The sequence below is a fragment of the Crotalus tigris genome, unplaced genomic scaffold (genome assembly GCF_016545835.1).
Source record: "Crotalus tigris isolate CLP2741 ecotype Arizona unplaced genomic scaffold, ASM1654583v1 scf7180000017536.10889498, whole genome shotgun sequence".
NCBI lineage: Eukaryota > Metazoa > Chordata > Lepidosauria > Squamata > Viperidae > Crotalus > Crotalus tigris.
Window position 1 is genome coordinate 3,570,542 of NW_024096460.1, and position 27,407 is coordinate 3,597,948.

The 27,407-nt window shown below is 35.4% G+C and overlaps 1 protein-coding gene across 12 annotated transcripts in view; it reads right to left on the reverse strand.

Annotated features, from left to right (window-relative positions):
* The window catches only part of FGFR2 (fibroblast growth factor receptor 2), a 163,133-nt gene that overhangs the window by 41,472 nt on the left and 94,254 nt on the right, over nucleotides 1-27,407 (reverse strand). For all 12 annotated transcript variants that reach the window (XM_039334289.1, XM_039334856.1, XM_039335120.1 and 9 more), the window contains one exon: nucleotides 22,516-22,639. In XM_039334289.1, coding sequence (XP_039190223.1) covers nucleotides 22,516-22,639 — 124 coding nt within the window. The remainder of the gene's footprint in view (nucleotides 1-22,515; nucleotides 22,640-27,407) is intronic.

Below are 27,407 nucleotides of genomic sequence, written 5' to 3' on the forward strand. Positions count from 1 at the left end.
GGTAGATATTGAGATAAATGCGTTGATGCAACATACAATGCTATTTACAAAATGATGTATGTATGTATGTATGTATGTATATAAGAAAGGAAGGAAGGAAGGAAGGAAGGAAGGAAGGAAGGAAGGAAGGAAGGAAGGAAGGAAGGAAGGAAGGAAGGAAGGAAGGAAGGAAGGAAGGAAGATTAATGTTAATATGTTAATAGTTTTAAGTTAAATATGTTGGTAATCACTTGATGGTAATCAAGATTTCTGCTGAGTACAGAGTAGACAAGTATAGTATCATTTCAAATCTATCACAGTAAAACAAAATTATCTGTATAGTCCATGATAGTTTTATTCAATCTGGGATAATTCTGCATCACAGAATTCTGCATGTTTCAGTTTCACTTTCAGCTCTAAAAGACATCAGGTTACTGATACATTTTCTTTTTTCCTTCTCTTTTTATTATGTAGTTAAAAACTTTGATACAGATTTCAATACAGTGAAGTTTATACAATATTAATTGGAGATTATTAACATTCTATTATTTTATTTATTTAATAAATCTATATTTAGGTAATTTAGATTATTGAAAATAGAGAAGAGAAAAATGCTCTATCTCTATTAAGAATGTCAGTATAATAAGCATAAAATTGACTTTTTCATCCAAAGTTGAGTTTAACTTTGTAGAACTGCTGCAAAATGCATCAAATATTTGATACACACACACACACACACACACACACACACACACACATTTAACAAGGACCAAAATGCTCAAAGGTAAAAATTCATGTTTCAAGATCTAAAAGATGTCAGCTTAGAAATATCTTTCCTAAGAATCTTGGGTATTCTCCAGTTAGACTGCTTTCAGAAGATAGCTGCAGCAAAAGTCATTACATGCCCTAGCTTATTGTACAATACAGTTTTCTAAGTCATAGCCGAACACTATTATTTCAAAAAAGCAAATATTCTTATTATTACTTCTTTGTGGTATTATCAGACCAACATATGGTTTTGCAAATCTCAAAACACATGACATCATCCTGTGGTTTGGAGCTACAAATACTTGGTACCCAGGGTAAAAGGAATAGATTATTCACACCCATCTTCTAGTGTCATAACGTGATGTATGTTGGTGTTCTTCCAAGAAACTTTTTTGGGAAAACACCCAACTCACTCTAAATTTCTTTCTTTCTTTCTTTCTTTCTTTCTTTCTTTCTTTCTTTCTTTCTTTCTTTCTTTCTTTCTTTCTTTCTTTCTTTCTTTCTTTCTAAAATTTGGGGCTCAGTTGTGGTCGTAAGTTGAGGACTACCTGTACCAAAACTTTTATTTGGGATGAAAAGGATATGCTCATAGTAAATTAGTTTTTTCAGTGAGGATCCTCTTGTTCATTGGGAAGAAAAATGATTTAATTCTCTAAATACTCAGCAGATAATATATATATAAATCTACCAGGGATTTTTTTTTTATGGAATTATCCTTAAAAATTTGGACTGAGAGGTATACCTCCTAAGATAAAGATGAAATTGTAATGTTCTTACTCCTTATTCACAATAAAAGATCCTTTCATGTTTTTTCTAAAAATCTGATTGATGGAATAGGCAGTGTGTGTAAAAATGAAAAGATTTAATTTATTAATGGTACATCTATTTAACATAAAAAATTAAATAGTGCCCAAATGCCAAATGTTATACAATCTTTGAAAAAAGGGGGTGCTCAAAAGGAGGATCCTGAGCAAGCAACAGCGCTGCCAAACAATGAAATCTTTCTTATGGCCAGCCCATCACAAATGCCTCCCGGGAATGCTGATATAGCACTGGCACTGCTGTACAAAGCAGCTGTCTTTTCTGACTTGTGCCTCTTCAAAGGCTTGTTTTTAAATGATTTCACAGCTCTATGTGGAATTCTGCTTAGGTCTTAACTCCGTGGAAGCATAATTTCATGCCAGGCACTGACTACTTTAAGAATCTCCATTATAAATTAAGCTCGGTTCTTGCCATCAAGGATTCAAAGGCAGATCTTAAAGCCCATAAGCAATGAGTGTGAAATCTCAGATACAACTGGAAAGAAGACAGGAGAAGGGAATGGAAGGCAAGAATGGGCTAATCCTACTGTTCCTTATGTAATGTACTAATGCATTTTTGTATCTGTTGGTTTTCAGCAGATACAAATTCAGCACACTGAATTTGTTTAGGGAAATGACAAGGAGCATTAAAAGATGGTGTGTAAAACATTTCATATTTATTGGCAATGTTTCTGTCTTTCTTAGTATATTTTAAACATGTATATCCTGCCTATTAGGATGATGTCCTAATCACGAAGCAGTTTCAATAATATCCATAGAATACAATGGGGGAAAAGATATAGATAAAATCAAAACCATTTAAGGATGAGAGATCGAACCAGAGACCAACCAGGAAACAATTAATCGTTTAGCAACCATAATTGGGACTGGCATTTGATCGATAAGCACAGCAGTCACTACTAATTCTGACTGTGCTTAGTCAGACTTGCAAAGATCATAAATGTAAGGATTGATCATAATTTTTGCATCATTGCAATGACTGAACGCTCACTAAATTGGCAGTTGCTAAATGAGAACTACCTCTAGGTCCAAAACAGGAATCCAGTCACACAATATCTACATGAAATGATACATAAGAAGAGCTCCTAGATCTACTTCCACTATTGGCTTTGAACAAATACCAGCATTCTTCCAAATTTTGCACATATGATTCATGTTTTACCTTTCTAATGATCTGCTTCATCAGCTATAGAATTAGATGTTATAAAAACAAAGTGGAAATTGCAGTTTAAGGTATACATTACTGTTTTCACAGTGGTGGAAAATAATGTATAAAATTTCCCATCTTTTATAAATAAGCTTCAATTTCATAACTCTTATCCTTCTTTGGTTAGAAAAACAACAAGTCTGGACCCTTGTTTAATGGCATTCCACCTTCCCAAAAATATTACAATTGTCTACAGTACAAAAATGAAACACTGGAGAATATCATTTAAAGTGTTCTTAGAAAGTCAGCAGGCCTCATGTTTCATCTACCTATATCAGGATTTGATTTTTTTAGTGACCTTATTTCTTGCCCTTAAATAAAGAAGAAAAATAAAGAAAAAGGTGGAAAAAAATCTTCCCATATCTTAAAGATACCCTCTCCAACATTTGTATTAAGTTTGACGCAGTCTTCAATTGTAATTACATACACCAATGCAACTGAAATATTAGAACTGATCTTATATTCTTTGAATCTAAACTGTATTAATCACAGAAATATTTACATAAATGAAGCACTGGCTGTACATGGCTAAAAGTAAACCCAAATCTTTAGCTTACAAATTGTTAAGCTTTTCTAAATATTCATCTAACAATAAATAACTCCAATCTGACAAAAGAATAACTTTTAAACTAGACTTCATGCACACATGCTACAATACAAGAAGTGTCAAGCTTTCTGCATAATGTTCCCATATATAGGTTTACTTAGCTATCATTAAGCATTAAGAACACATGATAACATGATAACATGACAACAAATAGTAATGGCCAACATGAAACCAATCAACAGTTATTATATACAGCTTGTTTTTTAAAAAAGTGACCTCAGTAGTTTGGTCAATTTCTTTGCTGTTACCACAGAGATTTGGATGATTCTCAACATGCCTATGCAAGCATGGACAACATAGAATTATGGGTTCCTGATCAATACCTCTTGGCCACATACAATGTCAAACTCAGGAAATCACGAGTTCAAATGAATATAGGTTCACTGTATGTAAAGTTGTCAGCAAGAATCTGAACTACTAACGGTCAAAGTAAATTGGCGGCAGATAAGAGTCAACTTATCTACAGAATTCAAAATGGCTGGACTTAGATCTCTTGTGGGCATGAAGGGACTCGACATGATGACATGCTTGACCCTCACTCGGGCTCAATTTGGTTAACTCCTACATACAATTCAATTGGATTGAATGGGTAGTTATGTAAATGGAATAATCAGGATACTTTGGAAAATAGTCAGAAAATTTCTCAACGTAAGAAGGGACCCTTTCAAAGCAAGGACTCCAAGCACGTGTGTTTGTATGTCATATGTGTGTATATAGTCTATGCATACGTGATCTTCTCACGCATTTCAAAAAGATAGCAAAAATCTGTGATAGATCTGTGGTAGTGATATGCCAGGCAATACACTTCACACATTCTTTCAATGTGTAAAGATGGTGTCTTAACTTTTCCCCCACATAAGTGTCTTACTTCCTTGGGTTTCCCAGGGTTTTAGAAAGTTTTCACACATAAGCAACACATTCCTGATTTTAGTGCAAAAAAGTCTGCACTGTATACAGCTAGTGTGCTATATAACTAGTCTCATCCAGCACATTTTTCAATTAAGACATTATAGACTTGATGTTTACCCATGTTTAACACTTTCTCTCTTGCCTTTGTTCACAATATGCCAGCATCATATCTTCTAATAAAGAAAATGGCTATTTGGTTTTGTTTTGAAAAACGGTCACAACAAAATATAATATACAAACTACTTACTGGCAAATCCTTTAATAAAAATGTCATACTACTAATTACACCATGGATATAATCTAGCATTCATTGATTAATGTAGTGTAGTTTATGAGAACTGGCATATATTTAAAAAAAAACCAGTGATAGAATCAATGGTCTCTGTTTAATTAATGAAGATGATAGTTTTTCAATGCTGGATAATCATTATTAAAAAGTCTAGAAATCCAATTTTACTTTTTATTTTATGTATTACTAAATGTTTCCTGACTACTGCAATATCTGTGTATGCACATTTTTTCTAATCCTAAGATTGGCCATAGGATCAAAACCTTTGGTTTAGTTGGTAGCAGGGCATATTTGCCAATAATCCAAAATTCTCAAGGTGCTTGTATCCTTATGTATCATCAACACAGCAAAATTTAACAATGATTTATGAACACCAGTACTATGTTAAAATAAATTCAAATAAATAAAATACTACAATAACTCATCACAAGGCACTTGCCCAATAATATGAAGAGGTTATGTTGATTTTTCAACCTAAGATATGCAGATGATACCACTCTAATGGCAGAAAATAAAGAGCCTCTTGATGCAGGTGAAGAAGGAGAGTGCAAAAGTTGGCTTGAAACTCAACATTAAGAAAACCAAGATCATGGCATCAGCCCTCTCAATTCCTGGCAAATAGATGGGGAAGAAATGGAGGTAGTGACAGATTTTATCTTCCTGGGCTGCAAGATCACCACAGATGGGGACTGCAGCCAAGAAATTAAAAGATGCTTGCTCCTGGGGAGGAAAGCTATGGCAAATCTAGACAGCATACTAAAAAGCAGAGCCATAACCCTGCCAACAAAAGTACGTATAGTCAAGGCCATGGTTTTCCCAGTGGCAATGTATGGCTGTGAAAGTTGGACCATAAGAAAGGCTGAGCGCCAAAGAATTGAGGCCTTTGAACTATGGTGCTGGAGAAGACTCCTGCGAGTCCCCTGGACTGCAAGGTGATCAAACCAGTCAGTCCTAGAGGAGATCAACCCTGACTGCTCTTTAGAAGGCCAGATCCTTAAGTTGAAACTCAAGTACTTTGGCCACCTAATGAGAAGGAAGGACTCACTGGAGAAAAGCCTAATGTTGGGAAAGATTGAGAGCAATAGAAGAATGGGACGACAGAGAATGAGGTGGCTGGATGGAATCACTGAAGCAGCAGGAGTAGGCTTAAATGGACTTCAGAAGATGGTAGAGTACAGGAAGGCCTGGAGGAATATTGTCCATGGGGTTGCGATGGGTCGGACACGACTTCGCAACTAACAACAACAACAACAACGTTGATTTTTCAAGTACTACGTTGGTAGTAAAAAAAGAACAAGCGATATGTCCACGCTAATAAAATGTGCTTGGGGCTGTATCAGGAAATAAATGAAAAATAAGTAAGATAGACTTTAATTTTACATAATATAAGTCTAAAATATTTCCAACACAATTACTCTATAACAGGGGTGTCAAACTGCTGGCCCATGGGCCAGACACATCACGAGGAAACTGCGCCCACCCCATTGCTGGCAATGGGGGAAAAGTTCCAATGCATCATGCGATGTCATGTGACATTGCGAGTTTGACATGTCTGCTCTATAACTAATGAAGCTTTTGCCTTTATTCTGCACAAAAAATAATGTAGAAAAATAAAATTTAAATCATATTTCAGCCCAGATTCTGAGAACCATATCATGAATCAAAATGTTAAAGGTGAAATGTTATTTTCCATACAATCAGTTTACATCCCTAAAACATATTTTTCTTGTTATGGCAAGAAAATAGGAGTTAAATTCTTACTAGATTGCAGACCAAGGGGCAGTTACAATCTTTTTTTTAATAGCTTTTAAGAATCATGTCAACATTAAGCATACCATATCTGGACTTTGAGCAACTGCACACCTTCTAGATGGCAGCAAAGAATGATCAGAGTTATGGAAGTGATATCTGGTACGCCTAGTCAAGATATTGTGAAAAAAACGAGATGTACAAAACTACTTAAGAATAGCAAAACACCACAACTGTTAGCATTTGTGTCTCAGGTCCTTGAGGTACTGCAGGTCCTTCTTACTGACAGGAGAAAGAAGAAACTGAGTTAAAATATACAGCAAAGGCTGCTCCTTGCATTGGTTTAATCTCATAATTTTAAGGAAAGAAACACTGGAAAAGAATTGATAGAGAACTTGTTAATTTGCAGCATGAGCTTTCTCCAGAAGAAGGACAGGTTATTAGCTCCCTTCTTCATGACTTTTGGGATATGATTTCTTCACCAAGGAGCTTATGGGAATGCAAATACAGAAGAACTGCAATGCAAGACTTCTCTTTCTTAAAATGGCCTCCAAAGTAGGCATATCTAATGACAAAACATCCATTTATCAGAAGGCAAAGTAGCTTGTCTGGATGCTTTTTAACATCCCAGTGGGATTTTTCTGGGCCCAAACATCCTGTCACAATAAACTTGATGATAAAAAGATGGTGTTTTGTTCTTTTGGTTTTCAGCATGCCATTTCTAAAATTAAAATCAAAAAGTCAGATTTCTGCAGGTACCAAGGAGTTATCAATGGGCATAAATGACTCATATTTATGATGGTTGCAAGGGTCCTAGAGTCGTGTGGTTACCTTTTGCGACCTTCTGATAAGCAAAGTCAATGGGGAAGACAGATTTACTTAACAAATTTGTGTTGTGGTTTTATCTCTAGGCACTATCATGCCTGTTCCTATCTTGGATCATTATTGCAAGTAAGGAAGCTTTTTTGTTCCTGTTTCATATTTCTCATGAAGTAAAATTTATAATATGGTCATGCAGGTAAGTAAGGACTATGCTGGTACTGCTTAAAGCACCTAAGGTTTTCAGAAATCAAATGTGCTATATGAGCTCTTTATAGGCACTTTTCTTGTGTTTATTGTTTTTATCTGTCTAGTAATAGTTTTCCACAAATGCAAAATACAGGTATCTTCAACTAACAGCCGATTGGTTAGCAACTATTCAAATTTATGACTGACTTTTAAAAAGCACAGACAAAAGGACAACTCCTGCATTGGGCTGGAGAAAGGAAGTTAGGTCATGAAGATCTGAGCTCCTTTTTTCAAGTCCTTTTCTCCATTACATTTAGCTCTTTCATTTAGTCAGCTCACAAGCTGCATGGCCAGTTAACAATTGCAACTGGGAGAGCCAGGATTGTGGTCAATGAGCAAAGCAGTCATATGGGAATCTTTCTTGCTAAGCACTTTGGTCAATGACTAAAATTCAGGTCTCAATTGTAGTCGTGAGTTGAAGACAACTTGTATGTTGCAAATTTGCTTTTCCAATTTTCAAAAACAAGGCCAAAAGTTAGGCCAAATGGGTCATATCAGAAAGGCACCATATTTGAGAAGATGTATCTACTATGTGACCAAGCCAGAGCTATATCCAAACCCCAGCAAAAACGTATGAAGTAAACACGAGAATATTCCCACCAAAAGGGCATAACTAGATTTTTAATAACTCAGGTTCCTTTAAAGACAAATTCTGTATGCAAAAATGATGCATTAAACAAAATTCAAGACTCCTCACCAATCATTATTACTCAGATAGAGTTGTAGTAAGCTGGTAAAGCTAGGAATAATTTCCACAATATGTTCTGAATACCATTTTACCATCAAAATGCATTCTTTATTAGGGACTGCATTAAAGAGATTTAAGAAATAGAATTAATCACCAGCCAGTCAGAAACTGGCAGAAGATGACATGAATGTTCTTGTTTTAAAGTGCTTGCTTGTCATCGCTGGCTGATGGTCTTAATACTAGTCTGCCCTTTGTGAAGCGGGTGGCAGGGAAAGAGCCCAATACCAAAACAATTGTTATACTGCCATGGTATGCAATTCCATCAATTTCCCCAGAGAAAAAATGTGTCTCTGCTGAAAAAAAAAAGGTTGTAGTGTCTATCCTACTAATCTTCAAGTTAACCAATGTGATCCTTAATATGGCACAGGCAAAGACAAAGCTTTAGAACTTCTGAGGGAAAAGAAAAATCATCCCTTGGGTAAGGAAAATGTGAACAAAACAATGAATAGTGTGACTTAAGGATTAGGTTTTTGAAAAAGGATAAAACAGAACTATTATGGAATGTAAAATGAAAGACCGAATTTCTTCCAGATGAAGCTTGAACTTGGGAGAAAAAAGTAAGTTTCTCCTAGCAATGTCACAACCTGCTTGTTTAGAAGACCCAGCTATTGGAAATGTTCAGAGATGAACATCAGGCAAGCCAACCCAAAGAAAATCTAGGCTTTGCATAGTATCACTGCACCATCTTCCAACTGCAGCAGGGTATATTATGCTAAAATGCCAGGTCTGTTAAAATAAATAGATTGTGCCATGTTTCTAGCACTGGCTGAAATCATAACTGGAAATCTATTTTTGGTTTATATAGCTGGCATATACAGATAGTCCTCAGTTAATTATGATAATCGGGAGTAGCAACTCTGATGGTAGTCAACACAGTCATGAAGCTTGATGTCATATGACTATGCCAACTTACAACAGCAGTTCAGACAATCCCGGTTATGGCCATTAGGTGAATCTTGTGTGGTCATTAGATATAATGTCATGTGATCATCATTTCTACCTACTGCCAGCTTTCCCATTGACTTTGCTTCTGGGAAGCCATCAGCGAAATTTGCAAATAGATATTCCATGACCATGGGATGCTGCAACCATCATAATTGCAAGCTGGTTGCCAAACACCCAAATCATGATCATGTGACTGCAGAGATGTTGTGACAACCACAATCTTGAAGACTAGTTGTAAGTCTCCTAATTCACCACTGTCATAACTTTGAATGGTCACTGAACAAAGGATCCTTAATCAAGGACTATCTATATTCCTGAAGTGATACATGAACGTTTCTTCTCTAGCCCAGTACTGTTTAATATCTTCTTAAATGACTTAGATGAGGGAATAGAAGGGCAACTCATCAAATCTGCAGATGATACTAATCTGGCAGGAATAGCCAACACTCCAGAAGACAAGCTCAGGATCCAAAAAGATCTTGACAGATGGGTCCAACAACATGAAATTTAATGTGGAGAAAAGCAGTTTTACACGTAGGCAGGAAAAACCAAATGTACGAGTACAGTTTAGGCAAAGTCTGGCTCAAAAACAGTAACTGTGAGGGGCCTTGGAGTTCTAGTGGATGATCACTTAAACGTGAGTCAGTAGTGTACGGCGGCAGCCCAAAAAACCAATACAATCCTTTGTTGTATAAACAGAGGCACAGAATCAAAATCACATGTATTAGTACCGCTTTATAAATCCTTAATAAAGACCCACACCTGGAATACTGCATCCAGTTTTAATCACCACATTACAAAAAAGATGTTGAGACTTTGGAAAAAGTCCAAAAAAAAAAAAAAGCAACTAGAATGATTAAAGGCCTGGAGACAATAACATATGAAGAATGGTTGAAGGAATTGGGTATTGCTAGTCTAGAGAAAAGAAGGGTGAGAAGATAGCAGTATTCCAGTATTTGAGGGGCCACCACAAAGCACCAGAAGGCAAGACAAGAAACAATGGATGGAAACTAATCAAGGAGAGAAGCAACCTGAAATTAAGGAAAAACTTGCTAACAGTGCGAACTATTAACCAGTGGAACAGCTTGCCTTTAAAAGTTGTAGGTGCTTCATCACTGGAGGTTTTTAAGAAAAGACTAGACACCCTCTGTCTAAAACAGTATAGGGTCTCCTGCTTGAGCAGGGGGTTGAACTAGAAGATCTCTAAGGTCCCTTCCAACTCTGTTATTCTGTTGTGTTAAGTACAAAAGAGTCCACAAAGGAGTGTAGTATAGCATTGTGTTATAATTAAATAGTTTTTACTACAAAAAAACCCAAGAAATTTTCTTACACTAAATTTGATAGTAAGTCCACATAATTCTTGTTTACTGGGGATTATCTGACCCACTTTCCCAAGTTTTCAGACAGAAATCTTAGTCTGTCTAATCATCAAGAGATACCAGAAATTGAAGCTGGATTCAAATTCCCATTACATTTTATTAGGGTTTTTCGAAGAATGGTGCCAACAAGTTCTAATATCAGAGTGTCAGGATATCCTTTTGCTATCTCAACATTTTTACAATAACCTGAAAAATTCACAACTTCTCTCCATATGCTTAACTTTGCACACAAGCTTTGCACAGTTCCTAATCCCTATAGTACACATTTTTAAATGTTATCAGCTTCCAAGAAAAGGTCATAAAGTAATAATGCACTGGAAAGGGTAAATGAGTACCAGACCTTTTCATACTCACTTCTGCATTCAAGCAGGGAGCAGCCCTTCACTCTCCAAGATGTGTTGGTGATATTAAGCAAAAAAAAAAAAAAAATGGCCTTACAATTGATTATCAGCTCTGTACAAAGTCGCTGCCATGTTGGCTAGAACTCTGCAGTAGGCAATTGTGCTGTGATCATCTCTTTGCTTAAGTCATCAGTGTAATCAGAAGTGAGAGGCCACTCACCTCTCTTCACATGTAAGACTGAGAAAGCAAAAGAAATCTGAGCAAGGCTACGAGGCTCTTTCCTTCTGCACAAAAAGTAAGGGTATTTCTATGCAGGAGGATCTGCGCCAATTCAAAAGCAGTTCCAGACTTCAGTGATTTCACAACATTGGCTGAGTTTGTAGCTCCGCTAGTTTCTGCTTCAGTTGCAGTGTAACCCAAATTGCTAAGATATGTCGTTGTTGTTGTTGTAACAACAACAAAGCCCCACAAAGCTCGACAAGGAATCTTTGCTTCACTCGTGTGAGGAGTAAGGCAGGAGGAAACTCTGGAATAGAAATTGTAGCTGCATGTGGAAGTGCCCATATGACACATTATTGTTCCTTAAAAGTATGCATTTTGTTTAGAAGAGAGTCTCAAACTCATGGATTAGAGACTGGCAGGCATGCAGGAAGCACTTTGGGCTTCAGGGTGGCCCAATACAGCAGGTTCCCTAGCATGATTCCCTAGATTTTGTCCTTAGTGATTTGCCATTGCCTCCTTCCGAGGGCTGAGAAAAGTGACTGGCCCAAGATCATCCAGGTGGCTTCATGTGTCTGCCTTTTTCTAGCCTGATGTCTTAACCACTGCACCAAACCGGCTCTCAAGTCTTTATATAGTTGGATACACATGCAAACTACATTAACACATTTTTAATGAACTCTGGATTTATGGGTTTGGCCAAGAAGGGAAAGCAGGAGATACTGGTAAAGGAGGAAAAATTGGTAGTTAGAAAAACAGGGCAAATTTGGAGCATAAGAGCTAAATCAGAGACTCTGTGATCCAAAAATGTAATCTTAAATATGTCAAACCAATATTCCACCACCAAATGATGACACCCAGATTCCCCACCTTCAGTTTAGATAAGCCTTTGATAAACTATGACAAGCAGCAAAGCCACAGCCTCTGCTTCTAATTATTTCTCTCTCTCTCTCTATCTCTCTCTCTCTCTCTCTCAGCATTTTTAATGTGTGTTGTCAAAACTATGTCAGGTGTGAAGTCCACAGTCAGACTTTGAAAAAAAGAACATTTCTTCATTCTCCCTTTATCCAAATACCTAGAGGCAAGCGCCAATGTGGATGGATAGATAAATGCATGGATACCTGCCTGCCTGCCTGCCAGCCCAACCCCCTGTGTCTCAGCACATCCACCCTTCCAAAAAGGTAAGTATGTCAGGTTTATTCTTGCTTCTGTAATGAGTTAGTCAACAACAGCAAATCACACTGCCAGAATTCAAGTCTCAACAGGCTAGGGCTGTATGTAAAAAAATTAACAAAAATGCACTTATGCTGCAACCAATTTCTTTTTTTAAAAAACCAAGTCATATAAAATTACACGAACATTTTGTGAAAACCCCGAATTAATATAATGAGTAATAGAAATCTAAATAAGAAACAGAATTAGGGGAAGAGTTTACTGCAAAGAAATCAGGTAATTAATACCAAGAAGGGTATTAGAGGAAATAACTAGTTTCATTTCAAAAATCCATAAGCAGAGATACGCATCTAATTATTAAGGCTGCACCCATGTGCAGTTTGGAAGAAATGTTTTAGACTCACGCAAATGCAAACAGAGTATGTCCCTGGCATTCATTAAAGGAAACACATTTCTTTTTCTATGCAAGACTGAAAAAAGGCGTTGGTGTTTTAACACTTGTAGAAACATCTTTCAGGTTTGCATGGAAACCTTTAAAAAGTGAATAGTTTTTTTTAAAAAAATACAAAGAAATGTACTTTTATGTGGTTCAAAACACTTTTGGCCAATTGTTTTTGAAGTATGTGCACTTCTACCAGGTAAGTGTCAACTCTGAAAATGAGTGTGGCTGCAGCCATTTTCTCTACTCATTTTCAGTTGACACATAGCATGGAAGGGGGGGGGGTTACCAGTGCTTCGCTAGACTAAATAGATTTTCTCCCGTGGGAACCAAGATCATCATCTGCTCCCGGGACTGCAGGCTGGGCATTTCGTGAAAAGCCCGCCAAAAAGATGTATTGGGGAACGTAGTAGCTTGCCTAGCTTTAGGGGTGGGATTTCTTAACTTTGTATTGGGGACTGTTATGTGTCTATTCAGACTTGGTTTCACTTTTGACGTGCCAATACTTTGTATCAATAAACATGTTCTTTGAGAAACTTGCAAGCGTCTGAGTTCTGCTTTATTTGTCTCTGTCTGTCGGAACCATGACATCTTAAGTTAACTTTAATATGATCCTGCTCCATTCACTCCATTCACTCAGAACAGGAACATTACAGTTTTATTTAAAGTATACATTACATTTATACACACATACTCTCAAATGTTTCCATCTAAGTTGAAAAGCAGCTTGTGTTTTGGAAACTCAGTGTTCAGCAGCCAACGCTGCAGGCTTTCCCTTCTGTTTCCCATTGTTCAATATTCAACTCACCAGAATCTCCTCCTCTCCCATGAACTGGCTCAGATTCCTTTTTAATCTTCTCTTCAACAGTTTCTCTGCTTTTTCCCTGCTAAACTAGGTTTATCAGATATCTGAACAAGCAAAGGAGGACATGGACATTTGAAAGAACAAATGGGAGGAAAAGGGGGGATACACTAACTGCTTAACTTTCTTGGAAGCAGTAACAAAAATTACAACAGCAAAACTGCTACACATACACACACGCACACACACACACACACACACTTAGGCCTACATGCATATAAAATTACTTTTTTCCAGCATCAGAAGGACTGTTTTTTTTTCAATTGAAATATTTTCCAACAAATCTTTTATTTTGCAGAACACATGCCAGCAAAGATGTTGAATCAATGACAACACACTTTTCAAGTTTTACCATAGAAACATATGATGAGTTATGGGATCAATAGACTACAAGATCACAAATTTGAAGTGGTGGGATTGAAGCCAATTGCTGGAAATAGGAAATAAAGAATGTAAATCTACATTGTTGAGTACATTGATAGATAATGGGGGGAAAAACGAAGCAGACAATTTACAAGGTCATAATACACAAAAGTTTGAATGACTAGTATTGTAATAACAGTCCAAAGAAAAAAATCCCAACACAATCAAAAATCCAGACATAATTTGCTTTTAAGGCTATCCTTAATGAATAGAGGGCAAGAGAACAAAAAAGGAGGACATGTCCTCCTTTTGCCTGATGTCTGTAGCCCGATGCTAAATCTAGAACAACCAGGCTTGTTTTCAGCATAGGCAGTCCCACATGTATCCAGGGTAAACTTCTGGGAATGAATTTGATGCGTGTCCTTTGCTCTTCTATATTTTTAATATAACACATTTTGCTCTTCTGTATTTTTAATATAATACATTTTTCTCTATTCCCTTGATAGTTTTCTATTGAATCTTCATTGTGGCATGCGTATCCTATTCTTTCTTATTCATTAATGCACTATGTTCATAAGAAGATCCTATGAATTCCTTGTTCAAGGCTATTCCTTAATAAGCCCAACATCACAGTTGCTAAAAAGTTAACAAGCCCAAATCACAGTTACTCAGTAAGCAGCTTCATAGTTTACAGAACACCTGTCCAAGTCCCGATCAGTATTTATTTATTTATTCAGTATCAAATTTATATATCTGCCCATTTCACAAAAAGTGATTCTGGGCAGTTAATTAATTAATCTCACAATTAATTAAAACAATAAATATATAAAGGGTAAAGGTTTTCCCTGTTCCCTATCTAACTCTGGGGGGTGGTGCTCATCTCTGTTTCTTAACGAGGGAGCCAAAGACATGTCTATGGTCATGTGGTTAGCATGAATATACGCCAAAGGCACTTGGAACATTGTTACCTTCCTACCAAAGTGGTACCTATTTACTCGTGTTTGCATGCTTTCAAACTTCTAGGTGGGCAGGAGCTGGGGCAAGTAACAGGAACTCATCCTGTCACACAGCACTTGGGTCTCAAACCCAAGCTATCAACTTTTTAGCTGACAAGCTCAGCATCTTTAACCACTGAGCCATTACACCCCCTATAAAGACTAATCTGAGCTATAGAATATCTAATTAAAATAAACACATCAAACTATTCTCATAAACTCAATTTCCCAAATTATTCCCATTCCAACCAAATGTTGATACAGGCAAAATTTCATGTGACATACATAAAATGGTGGTTGGCAGGGAACGCAGTGAAGTAAAATAAATATATCTTCACCAGATCTTGTAGCTTGTGTCATAGTCAATGAAGAAATTGTATCATGAGGAAAATTAATTACATCTTTTCAGTAAAGTACTAGTTGCAGTAAATGCCATCAAGCAAAGTTTATCATCAGGTTAGAAACTAGGAGGCATTTATGTGATTCAATTCGTTGGAAGAAAGATTTTGTTCCACAAGCAAGGAATCATATCTTTATTACAGTAATTTTTTCTTTCAAAATGTGCAGATGGTTTAACAAATTCACTTGCTGATTCTTTTAGATAAATAACCTTAACTGTCATTTTTTACTGTGGGCACATTGGCACACATTAAAAATGAAATTTTGTGTTAAAATTTTTTTAGTTTTTAGTTTAGTTTAGTACTACTTTAAGAAATGAATCAGAGTGGTTGTGTGCTTATTTAAATATTCACTGTAGATCTATGTTGACATTTCTTAAAATCTCAGGGCAAATAATTCTTTGGGCCTATCTCAAGATTAGGCAGTCTTTTTGTTCCAAATGTACCTACTATATTTGGTAGGCCAGGCATCATCCATAACTTTTCAAAGTTTAAATATACATTTTACATAGCACTCTCTTCAGTCTGCAAAATGCAATGGGAACATCTATTGCATAGAAAATCTCAACATTTTGCACGCATGCAACATTTTGCATTGGGGCCTACATGACTCTATAAAAAATCTGTGGCAACGCTCATCTGATAGAAACAAAATGGCCAAATTAAAGTGGAAAGTGGATCAAGTTATTTGGCAAAGCAAGCTGACATGTAAACCTTGGCATATCATAACTTCCATTACTACAGTCCCACCTTGAAAGTTAAATTGGTGCCAGAACATTAGCTGAACAACAAATATATGCAACATGAAATGAACTGATAAAGGTAAATAAGAAGCAAATGTTAGCAATAGTTTAAGTATTCAATATATCAAACCAAGACAAATTTTAAAACAAGCCTTCCTCCAAAAACATAGTTTGATACCTCCAGGTGTTTTGGATCAATTCCTGTAATGCTTAGCAAACACTGAGGCCCAACACTTTACATCAGGCTAGGGAAAACTGCTCTAAATACTGTAAATCATTTTTTTTTCTAACTGGAAATAAGGATGAGTGGCAACAGTTTTGTCCAGTAAGAACCATACCTTTTTTTTTTTAATCAAAGTACACCTCTACTTTTGAGATAGCCAGAGTAGAAAGAATTAATGCCTACATATCTCTAAATGTTTTTAAATGCCAGAATAGTTCCAAGTGAAACATATTCCAATAAAACTTGGTAAATAGAAAAGTTTATATAGAAAAGAAAACAAGATGCTGGACTACATGGATCTCATTTTGTTCTAAATTACATTGCATGTGTTGGCTAAAATTTGCTACATACCGGTATTTCTATTGCCATAACAAAGGATCACCATAAATTAGTTGGTTTTTTAATTGCTAAGCAAATTGCTAGCTGATTTATGCCTCTCAAATAATGTGCAGTTCTGTGGAAGACATTTTACCACAAAGAATTCTACCTCTATATTTTTCAGCACTATTGTAACTTTGAATGATCATTAAATAAATGGTCATTACTCAAGGACTTTCTGCATTACATAGTAAATAATGAGTTTTACTTCACGGAACTCTTCAAGCTAGAACCCAAAGATCTCCACCCTGGCCAAATATTCACCCATTCTGCTTGAAGCAACTGGTTATCCTCACTTCAGCACAAATAGGAAAGTGACTGAAAGTCATTAAAATTTTTAACTAAAGATTGCTTCTTTAACCAAGAATATCCTGCTTTCATTCCATTTTTACCCCTGCATTCATGTTTGGAAAAAAGATCAGATTATGATGCAATTTCTTTATCCTCAAATATTAACTACCAACTGAGAATATTTAATATATATATACTCCTAATGAAACTTTCTGTTAACTATCGGTATAGACATAAGATGAAAGAGTGAGGCTTTCAAAAATTACTACAGGCAAGATAATAACGTCTAATGCCACCTTAGTCTTTGGACAATATCTGGCAAGAGAACGGCTGGAAGAATTTCAGATTCTCTGATATCATATAGGATTTTCGCTTGTAGCAAGAAGTAAGAAACATTAGAATTATACATTGCCATGTTTGAATACTGTTCTTTATTGTTAATATCAAAGAGATTAGTTCTGAAAAGCAGCTAATTCATTTGGAAAAAAAAGATAAACCAAAATAAAAAAACAGCACTATTCAGCTGTTGAATATTTTGAATAGAAACAACTTAGCCAGAAACAAACCCAAAAAATATAGCAGAAGCATCATAAATGGGGTGTGTATCATTTGATGCTCATCTGCCAGTCATTATAAATAAGTGAAAAGGCATGTAGAAGGAAGATGAAAGTATAACTAAACAATAGCAACAGTATATGCTTTAAGCTAAACCACCTAACATAGATCATCAGCCCCTAAACTAGTGAATTGCTGAGATATAATTTTTACAAATTTAATTAAGTTGTCTGTTCATTTCCAAATGTAAAATTGTTGCAGTATTTGAAATGGATGTTAGCTACTTCCCTTCACTGCATTTTGGCATAATGTTCTATAATTTCTTTGTCTTTTTGCTTTCAAAGCTATGTCAAAACCCACCAAATGACCAGTTGGATATATCTTCTTTTCTGGAAGTGTTTAGCCTACAGTACTGCTGTGCCAAGTAATAATGATGATTTTAACCACACATTGCATGCAATTTTGTGGTAAACTGGGGTAAAATTATCAGCAGCATGGGCTTTAAATTAAACTAGAATTCCGGGGGGGGGGGGGAATGCTGTCTCGGATGATTACAAAGAAGAATAACACCTCGACAGGCATCAAAATATGCTTTTTATTCTATAATCTTTTAAAAAAATGTTTGCAAGGCCAAGACCAACCTCTAGTGTATTTATTGCTGACTGTAGGCCTATTTCTGAGTAATATATATTCACCAGAGCAACCCATAATTATATTGTTGGTTGTATAATATGCATGATGGAAAATTCACCCAATAAACCTCTATACACTTTTTCCCAAATCTATTACCTCACTACCATCTACAAATGAACCTTTTGTGTTTAGTTAATTTTTATGATACTAAATTTATCTTATTTCTATGTCAATCTGGACTGAATTTAGTTAACAGTATATACACTGGACTGGAGGGATAACAGTAGGAAGGCCCTTTTTTTAAAAAAAAAATTACTAGGCCTATGGATGTTTATAGTGGGAAAGAAGTGATCTAGGCATTACAGAACGTTAGGTTTGTAAAAGTATATTCAATCTCTTAAAAACCTACTTTCAGTGTAACTCTATACACTGAAAATATCTGACTAAAAGATTCTGATTTTATCATGTTAGCTTAGCAGGTAGTGCCTGCATTGCTATTTTAACTTTTTACAATGTTCATGACCGTAACATAATTTCAGAATGTTATGGTGATATCATATAATACTTAAATTCAACCAGCTAGCATGGATCATAAGAGAGCTCTGGAAAAAGCAAAGTAAAAAGTAGGATTCAGGACAGGCAACAGTAATACTCTGGAGAGCCTGAACAGATGCATAATGATTCCTGGTACTGATAGTGGAACAGGATATATTACCTGGAGAATTCTGGGAGTTGTCCACATGTCTTAAAATGGCCAAGCTTGAAAAACATTGATATAATTGAAACCAATCAAAAGTGATATGTCTAGTTTTTGCAGGCTAGAAACTGTAGGGTGGAAAGGAACAATGTTCCAGTGCCCACATTATTCATTTATTTACTTATTTTTATCTTTCCTTTATTATTTTTATAAATAACTCATAATCCTTTCCTATTTTCCCCACAACAATAACACTATCAAGTGGGTTGGGTTCTAGCCTTCCCAAAACAATCAAGATTTACAAATGAAAATAAATCCATTTCTGGATGAAGTGAGGAAGAGGAAGGGACAAGAGCAACAACTTAGCACACAGTGACCAGGAATCATAATGGAAAATCTCGACTTTCCTGTTTACTTTTATGATTTTCTATTAAAGTAGCAGACATAGCAATAAATGACATCAGTCTCATTACCATTCCATTCATTCACTCACTCGATTCACCTATATTTTTTGCCAGGAAAAATAAAAGGTTAAATATTCTTGAATGCACGGCATTGAAAAACCTCAAAGACCGAGAAGAGGCAAGGGGCTTCACATAAATATTTATCCAGGTTACACTAAATAAGTGAAAAGTTTTGAAAAGTAAAACAGGACAGTCTGTAACAGTCTTAGAAATAGTTTTATTCCTTTCATATGTATACCCACACTTTTTTTAAAGTGTTCCCACAAAGGTGAAAACTATTCTTTGGAAACAGTTGTATATACTTCACGTGTTTCCTTCTTCACTAGCTTTTGGGCACACCTACCACCTGGCTAATGAACACAATTTAGTTGTGCTTTCTCAACAGCTGGTCTATTCACGGCAGAGTCACATGGAATGCCATTTACCATAATTCCTGGTAGCCATTGGAACTGCACCTTCAATAAACATTGTTAAACAAGTGCTCAAACGACAATGATTTAGTCATCAAGTTATCTGAATTTTTTAAAACAAAACTTAGGGGAAAAAAGTATTTGCTTATTCTGGCCGTTCCTCCAGAAAAAGCAAATTGATTAAAATGAATTTTTGCATTATGGCAGGGAAATATGAATAAAATATCCATCATATATATGTCTAATGTTAATTGTTTTTCATATCCACAGTTTGGGAATCACAGTAGGAGTATGTGAAGGAGAGCAGATGGGCAGATTGGAATTTTATACAGTATATGTACAATAAAATCAAGAAAGAAAGGAAGAACCTAGCTCAATCAATATCTGTGACCTAAACATTTAAGGCCAAATGTTAACTAAGAAGAAAAATCTGGCATCTGATGGAAAAAGATTGGGCTGGACTAGAGGAAAGGTATACATTTAGGTCTATATGTATAGTGTTTTGTATTACTATTTTCTATACTCATACATAGTAAAAAAAGATATATTATTAAATTCAGAAAAAATTAAACAAGGTATAGAACCAATTGTGACCAGGGTTTAATATTCTGATTCTCATTATGAAGTAATTTCTAAATATCTCCGGGATAAAAGTTTCACAATAGTCAATTTGAAAATGTTATTGTAGGCTAGGATTCAGAGACCATGGTGCCTACTGCTGGGCTTTAGTAATCAGGGCAGGGTGCCATATGGAGATGCTGTTGCGAGATGCAAGCCAGCCTGAAAGAACAAGGAACTGCATCCTCAGCACAGAGCCTGAGAGGAGAGGCCACTACAAAAGGGAAGCACTGCTGGAGCACAAAGGGAAGTTACAAAGAGAACAGAGTGGAAATAAGTGATTGGGCTAGAGGACTTCTTTAACCCATTCGTGGATTCTCCATTCTTTTCCATGCTGGAGAAAGGGAAGTTACAAAGAGAACAGAGTGGAAAATAAGTGACTCAATTGTACTCATATGTATGAAGGGACATGAAGGCAACAAGATGCAACACAAGTATAAAACAGGAAAAAGACCTTCAGTTCCAGGGTGTGGGTTGCAGGAATGCATTTAAAAGGAATATACTAGGAAGAAAGTGACAAAAGTGGACATCCGGACCTGACTTCTACAACACCTAGACTCTCTCAACCCAACACTAGCCATAGGGGCATGGTGATTACGGTGTGTGTCTGTAAATCTGTGTCCTTAATTCTGCTTTCCTTTGTAAAGAAACTCTCAATTACTGGGGGAAAAACTCAACAGTATTTGTTGGGAATCTTAGTGCTTAGCTTGTTTTACATAAAACCTCGTGAGTGCTCTGAATGAAAGAATGCATCTTTCCCCCAAAACTGTCACTTGAATTAGAAAATAATTTGGTAACTGTAATTCTTTTAAAATGTTATATTTAATTCAGCTATGGCCACATAGCAATTGTAAGAAATAAGAATTCCAGTTTACATGATGATGAAGTGGGAGCAGTGAATTATAGAGCTTTGACAGAAGTGGGCATAGCCCATTTATTAGTTTTCTTCTTGTGAATGAACTGAGCTGAAATGATGTCGGAAAAGTGCTTATTCTTCAGCTGGTTTTTAATTTAGCCCAGAATTATATATAGCTTTTAAATGATTGATTACTTATTTTTCAGGCATCAGTAAGCTGCTTTTAATTAAAACGATGTTAATTTAAATGATGGAATTAAGCCATTCCACTATTTCCAAAGTATTCTCATTACTATTTTTATATTTACTTCTATCTAAGTACTTATGAATAACTATATTCCAGTCTTGTCTTCATATTTTCTAAATTCAAAATTACTAAGAATAATTAATTTTTTAGAAAACATTAATCCTTCTTAGTACTATAAATAAATCCAGAAATAATACATCAATCTTCTATGGCATCTTTAATAAACATGCAATATATTTCAGCCTAATTTAAAACCTCTTTCATATTAAACTCATAATTTTGTAGTATTAAAATATTAACTGTTCTAGATCCAAAACCAATACTTGATTTCCTATCCAAGAACCTTTTATAAATTTACTCTTAAAAGTGTGTTGTATCTTCTACAAAAAATTGGGGCTGCCTTTCCTGTATCATAACTGATCTTTTGTTTTGGTCATTTAATGTAATTTTCAGGGGAAAGTGTCTGTATTTCAATAAAATTAATATTTTTACCCCAAATGATAGATCTTAATAAAATGCTGGGGGAGAAACCCACATGTAAACAAAAAACTTCAGATTCCCCTTAGATGAAAAGATTATGAACCCCAAATTCTATTTCCTTCATTATAAAAAATACTAGCACCTGAATTTGGTAAGCTAGTTAAGCAAGTAACTAGTTAATTAACTAGTTAAGCAAAATACACATCCAAACACCCATATATATTTCTTCCATTAAATGTTGAATTCTTGGAGGCTGCCTGGAGAAGTCCCTGCAGTTTTCTTGGCATGGTTTCTCAGAAGTGGTTTGCTATTGCCTCCTTCCTGAGAGAAAGTGACTATCTCAAAGTTACCCAACTGGCTTTGTGCCTAAGGCAGGACTAAAAGACATGGTCCTATAGTTTCTAGCCTGATGCCTTAATCAATGATAGATAGATAGATAGATAGATAGATAGATAGATAGATAGATAGATAGATAGATAGATAGATAGATAGATAGATAGATAGATAGACAGACAGACAAACAATATAACATTGTTATTCAATTAAGGCCCTTATCAGGATATTTTATACTACACATTAACAATACCTTTAGATTCCAAAAGTAAATAATTCTATTTACTTTTATAAAAATATATATTACAGCCACTGCAGATTACTTACCAACAACATCAAGGTGATACGTGTGATTGATGGATCCATGGATATTCTCAACAATACAGGTGTAATTTCCTTTGTCTGATGGGACAACACTCTCCATTATAAGACTCCAGTGCTGATTCCGTACCTAACAGAATTTTTTAAAAAAGAAAAGAATTTTAAAAAGGACTATTTTTTTAATTTCTGCTTATTAAGAAGGCTATGCTTGTCTTCTGAAAAGTCCTTATAAGTGTTTTTTTCCATCAATTCTGGTGGTCCCATGAGAAGTTGGCAAGATGGTTGTGTGATGTCAAGTTGTTTTCTTGTATTCCTGGGTTTTTATTATAAATCAAGCATTTGATTGCTCAATGTTTGGCTGTTTATTTATTTTCTGTTACTTTATTTTATTTTATTTTTTATTTATGTTTAAGTATTCTGTTATTTTTTAAAGTTTTGGGGCATTGTATACCACCTAAAGTCATGCTATGAGATAGCCAGCTATATAAATTTGCTAAATAAATGTCGATAAATAACCAAGTCCATTGCATATAAAGTAGTCCAGTCAATGTACTTAACTTTGCTAAAATACATTGTATTTATCTCTTATATGTAATTACAAATTCATACTACTGTCAAAAACTTATGTATGTTGTGGAATAGTACTATTATTCAAATGATACAATTTCAGATTTAACCAACATTCAGCAATAATACACATTCCTTCCTACCAATTAATCCATTAAATCTCATTTACTGTAATAATTGCGACCAGCTCTTCCTCTATACAAAAAAACAAATCCGCATATAAAAAATCTTGCATTTCTGGAAAATAGCTGATCCAGAATCCAGTTCCTCAGCATCTAATTTTCTCTAGACCGAGCCTTAAGCGGTTGTTTTTGTTTTGAATAAAACAGCAATCAGTCAAGTATTCTCCAACTCATAAAGAGTTTCTACTTCCCAAAAGTGCTCATAAAATATCATGGATCATCCTCCAATGTGCCCTGACTTCAAAATAAAGCCAAGATTCAAAGCAAACAAAAATATTACTAGAGAATTTCTGCTTCTGTTCCAACCCCAATAATTTCTATTAGCTACTGAAGATAATGCCATATCTTTGTCTTTTATTAAATTTTCTATAGTGTGGGACATTTTTGTCCTTAGTCGGAATTTTCCTATAATATAATTTTTATATATGACTTCTTTGACATATATGCTGCTGGAACTTAGTCATAATACTATGCATATAGCCTTTGAAGCTTGAAGGCATTGAAAAGAAAGGTTCTTTTTTATTTACACATCTTTTTTCACACTTATGAATATAATAGATGCTGAATAAAAGATAATGATTGTCTTCATAACATTAATCTTGGATTTACTTTATACATTTTAGCTTCTTATTAAGCACCAGGAAATAGTCAGTGAGCAATCAAAGGCTTGGTTTTTAATAAGCACTGTTTCTGCAGTAGGTCTATCTTTCCTTTTATGACTCAGATTGTACAAATGTAAGGTAAATAGTTAAAAGAGTTTACCTACAATCAAGTAAGGAAGATGTAGATATAAGGAGTCCATAAACCATGCATATATTCTTTGTACATGAAATTTAAGCCAAGCTAGCAATTATTCAGGGGAATTCTCTTAACTGAATCTATGTGCAATGAATCTGGATGGAGTAGATGAATTGGGTGCATGCAGCATTACACAAGGGATGAACAATAGTGACAGAACTTGATACACTCAACTCCCTGCTGCAGCAACTCAGAATAATGAAAGAATATGCAAGGCCATGATTTCAAAAGCAAGAATAGCAATAGCACTAACAATAGCACTTAGACTTATATACACTTCATGGTGCTTTACAGCCCTCTCTATATGGTTTACAGAGTCAACATATTGCCGCCAACAATCTGGGTCCTTATTTTATAGGCCTTGAAAGGATGGAAACCTGAGTCAACCTTGAGTCAGTCAGAATCGAACTCCTGGCAGTGAACAGAGTTAGCCTGCAATACTGCATCTAACCACTGCACCACCACACTCCTCAAGCTTACTCTGTGCACTAAATCCAAATATCCTGGCACAAAATCTATAGGAGCATAAGTATACTGGAAAATATTTCAGGTGAGTCCCAACTATTTCTCACTACATCTTCAAGTTTTTGCTAGTTTTTATATACTGGGCTGCCATACATTATACTTCCATAGTCAGTTTGCTACTTATATAGTCTAAAATACAGGTAAGATGCAATCTGACACCATTATTATTGCTTCCATAAATACTGCACACTTCAAAGAGCCAAAGTTTAGAAGAAGCCAAGTCATAAGACTTAACAGAAGAACAAATTAATTTAAGTTTTATAGATCTAATACTTTCATAATGCTTGTTGCTCAATATCTATAAACCTTCTTTCAATATAGTAACTTTTAATTTGGTTTATGAAGCATTTCTAAAGCATTTTTACTGGTCCTGCTCCAAGATACATTTAGTCTTTATGACAAGTCCCCCCAAAAAGTGTCTGATTATATGAAATTCATTCTGAGTGGGTTAAACTTATCCCTATACTAATTAAACACATCAAGGGGCTTGTTGACTGCAATATTAACTAATTCCTACTTCTCCCAATATCAGTATGAAACTATAGAGAGACCTCATGAAACAGCGCCTTGCTCTTCATCTTTAAGACTGTCTCAAAAAGTACAGTTTGAGCAGGAATGTTACATAAATGTTCTACATAAATAAACTAATAATCAGAAAGTCATTCTTAAATTATAACACATGTCCCATCAGAATCAGGAAGAAAAAATTAGTAACTTCCGAGGGGGAAATCATAATTATTCAGATGTTATAAGATTGGCCTGGATATGGAATTGGCAATTTGCTGCCCTCCAGCTGTTTTAAACAACTCAATTTTAAGCTACTACTATGTTACTACTAACATAGACAAAGTTAATATAGTATAGGCATCCCAAAGCTTCTATGGCTGGATTACTCAAACTATATATTACTAAAGAGAGATCTGAACAATGATCCAAACACAATCTTTTAACATCAGCAGCTAAACATGTCTGGTCACATTTTCACACCTACTTCAGGGATTACAGAATAGTTCCAGAATGCATTTTCTCCTGTAAGATATTTTTAAATAACTAATACCCAGGACAAATCTGATTTCTTTGCTGTATCTAGTATAAAAATAAGAAAACAGGCTGTGACCTGAGCAAGAGATTATTCCAAGGTTTGGAAAGATAATGCCATCACTTGCCTTGTGCATAACATGGATTTTTGCTGAGAGTGCTCAATAAGACCAATACTTTTCCTCTACTTTGGTTCACAGCTTAAACCTATCTCTAGCATGCCTAATATTTATTTTCCTGCAAAATGTTTATGATGCCTGTAAAGAAATTATATTTATAATTTGTCAAGCTAGCCTACTTGTTGTCAAGATAAAACCCTAATAAGATATATCCTTTTTTTTCACTGACAGCAATGTTAATACACAGCCAAGCTGTTAATCAGTTAATCAATCCTCAAATATAACAAGCTCAGCATTTCACCAAGATTAAGCAGCGTTAATTCTACTTTTAATCTTTCTGCATTACTTTCTTCTAAAACTTTCAGTTTCTTAAATGCTCTGTGATATTACATGGAAGTCAAAATAGCCTGGCATTCATAGAAAATATGGGTGTCATTGATTAGGAGATCAGGCTTTCTTTAGCATAATACTAAATGTGGATGGTGCAAACTGCAATCTGCAAATGGTTCCTCAAAAATGCAATGATAGAGATACAGAGATGATAGAATTTTCATACAATTTTGAAGTCAATATACTCAGAAGTACATACTGTAGACACTCCTCATTTAGCAGTTAATCTTGTTTAGCAACCATTCACAATTACAATAGTAATAATAATTTAAAAAAAAAATTTATTGACCAGTGTGTATATTTACAACCAAATTTAGTGTGCCTGACAATAAAAGCCTTTGTTGTGCAACTGATTAAAGTCTGATCAGTTTCAGGTAGTAACACCAGCTACCCAGAAGTTCTAATCAACTAATTAAGGTCAGGGAACTGGGCTTGTCACTTGTGGTTGGCACTTTTTAGGGACTCACTATGTTGGGGGGGGAAGCAGTCAGGAAGAGATAGCTTTTTAAAGCAAACTCTCCATCTGTGAGGAGAAAAAAAAAGGAGGTGGATCAGGCACAGGACACTGTACAAGAAAAAATTATTTGAATGACATGGCAGCAACTAATGATATTTGCATTGTATCTCTCTGTGTGTTACATGTTCACACCAGATATGTGTGTAGGAGAGAGAAAATAAGGCGGATAATTGGGCATAAGCTCTTCATGCCGCAGTCTTCATAAATGCAGGCTGCAGGTTTAAAGAACTCTTACAGTATTCTGTTTTGATATTTACATATAGCTCATTTCAACATTCTGTTTCTGGGATTTGGCATTGATATCATCCTCTTCCTTATGATTTTGTAGTATCCTAATAGATACCTATTCAATTAAAAAAACTATAGAATTAAGAATACATATCATAAAAAGAAGAATGAAATCTTTAAGGCGGAGAGATGTATCTGAATCAGCTGGAGACAAGACCATGAGCAGCAACAGGACAATTAGCCTATTTACAAAGCTAACAATATTGTATCATACTGTGACATTTGCCCTCTGCCTGACAGACTGGAAGAACAGACAAATGTTTTAATTAAAAAGGGGAAAGGTGGGGGAGGAGGATACTCTGATCCCCTTATCTGATTTTGACAAGTCTTGAGCTCAGTTCATCTTGGTAACTCGAACTTCAGATAATAGAACTTATTCAGGTAGCTAGGAGTATCTATTTTACATTTGTCAAATATTGTATCAGTTGCCAGGGAACTTCTCAACATCTCCTCCTTATGATTTGCCTTACCTGA